The 1,804-nt window shown below is 45.9% G+C and overlaps 1 protein-coding gene across 1 annotated transcript in view; it reads left to right on the top strand.

Moving 5' to 3' along the window:
- Positions 1–104: 104 nt before the first annotated feature.
- Positions 105–1,804, top strand: part of SLC40A1 (solute carrier family 40 member 1) — a 19,195-nt gene continuing 17,495 nt past the window's right edge. Inside the window, exons 1-2 of the mRNA XM_004701487.2 lie at positions 105–420; positions 912–979. Coding sequence (XP_004701544.1) covers positions 378–420; positions 912–979 — 111 coding nt within the window. The 5' untranslated portion in view covers positions 105–377. The remainder of the gene's footprint in view (positions 421–911; positions 980–1,804) is intronic.

Genomic DNA, 1,804 nt, shown 5'->3' with positions numbered 1-1,804 from the left:
CCCGAGCAGGGGGCGGCCCCCCGGAGCTCCGCCCCCGACCCGATAAAAGTGCGGGCCGGCCGGGAGGCCAGCGCGTTCGGGTGGCGGTGTGCAGGGCGGCGTCCGCCTCTCTCGCCGAGTGGTTCGCTCCAGCCCCGCTTCCATAAGGCTTTTCCTTTCCAACTTCAGCTACAGTGTTGGCTAAGTTTGGAAAGAAGACTGAAAGGAGACCCGGGCCCCTTTCCCCGCTGCTGCAGCACTAGTCGTCGCTGGGGTCCTGGAGCAGGACGCTGGTGGCTTTGAACGGTGCTATCTTCCGTCCTTTGCACTCCTGTGAACAACAAGCACCTCGACGAGCAGCCGCAGCGACAGAGCAAGCGAGGGGGTCCCTTGGTGCCATGAGCCGGGCCAAAGATCAAACCCGCCAGGAAGGATGCTGCGGTGAGTTTCTTGACCAAATGCATGTGGTGCACACGACCTTGGCCCTCTGGAGACGCTCCATTCCTCCACGCAAGTTTTCAGGGTCCTGGGGCTCCGCTGTTAAGTGCTGTGCTTTGTAGCCCCTTGGGCTTTGGTGGGGGTGAGGAAGAAAAGTATTGGCAAAGGTGCTTGGCACAGGCAAGGATGAAGTGGTTTCTGGACGCTCCGGATTGTTTTTTTTAAAAAAATGAAGTTGAAGAATGTTGAAACCAGAGCTTTCGTCACTTTAAGTGAAGTTAGGCAGTTATTGACCAATAGGCAATGCTGAATTTAAGTGAGTACTAGTTAGGTAAATTCAGTGCATCCATTCTTGGCAAAATGGGCAGGACTTATCCTCCCCAAGTAGTGTTTAAAGATCATGTTTTCATAAAAAAACAAATGGTAGAGCATTCTCAGCTCAACTCAACTCAAGTGACTGTGCGTTTTCACCTTTCCACTGTGTGCCTTTGCAGGTTCTCTAGGAAACTACCTGACCTCCGCAAAATTCCTCCTCTACCTGGGCCATTCCCTGTCCACCTGGGTAAGTGCCATAGGTGCACAGTAATGCTTAAGACATGTTGCACAATGTCATGTTTCCTTTTCTTGGGGCCAGTCGCATCAGGCCAACTGTGAGTTTTGTCATGCAGCTAACAATGAAATAATGAAAAATAGAATGATGAAAAAACAATTTGCACTGAAGATATAGTCCCAGAGGTGATAACAATTTTTTTTAAATTTGTAGATTGACAAATATCCAAAGACGGGTTAACCAGGATGAGGATATTTACATTGTTGATCAGTTTTATGCTGTATCACTGAGCTTAGTAAATGGTGAAATCTACTAAGACTGAATGAATGCCTCATACCTTCTATTCTTTTACATTGTAAAACAACTGTCTATTTTCTTCTTTTGTTGATATGTAATTCTAGCAGGCTTCCTTGTGAAGAAAATAAAATAGCATGGTAGAGTGGCTTATGGCCATAGGCTAATAATGGCCCTTGAAAGTTCATTTAACTCTAAATGACCCCAAGAACAAATACCTGAGTGACAAACATTTTGGTCTTTCAATTCTCTATCTGCAATGAGCTATGTGTGGGGCATCGCAGGCTATCTTAAAAACTGTCATGAATCAGCAACTGGTTCATAACTCTCCCTCTGACTTCCTGTTTGGCTGTGAAAGAGTTATCCATGTTTTGGAGGGCCTTCGTCAACCAAACAACAACAATGAAAAACAAACAGAAGAGAATAATTTCTTTTTTTTAAATCGTTTTATTAGGTGCTCATACAATTCTCATCACAATCCATACATACATCAATTGTGCAAAGCACACTCGTACATTCATTGCCCTCATGACTCTCAAAACA

This window comes from Echinops telfairi, unplaced genomic scaffold, assembly GCF_000313985.2.
Source record: "Echinops telfairi isolate 266 unplaced genomic scaffold, ASM31398v2 ScPeMD7_3;HRSCAF=10, whole genome shotgun sequence".
Lineage (NCBI taxonomy): Eukaryota > Metazoa > Chordata > Mammalia > Afrosoricida > Tenrecidae > Echinops > Echinops telfairi.
The sequence above is the reverse complement of the archived record's forward strand: the minus strand, read 5'-3'. Positions and strand labels throughout refer to the sequence as shown.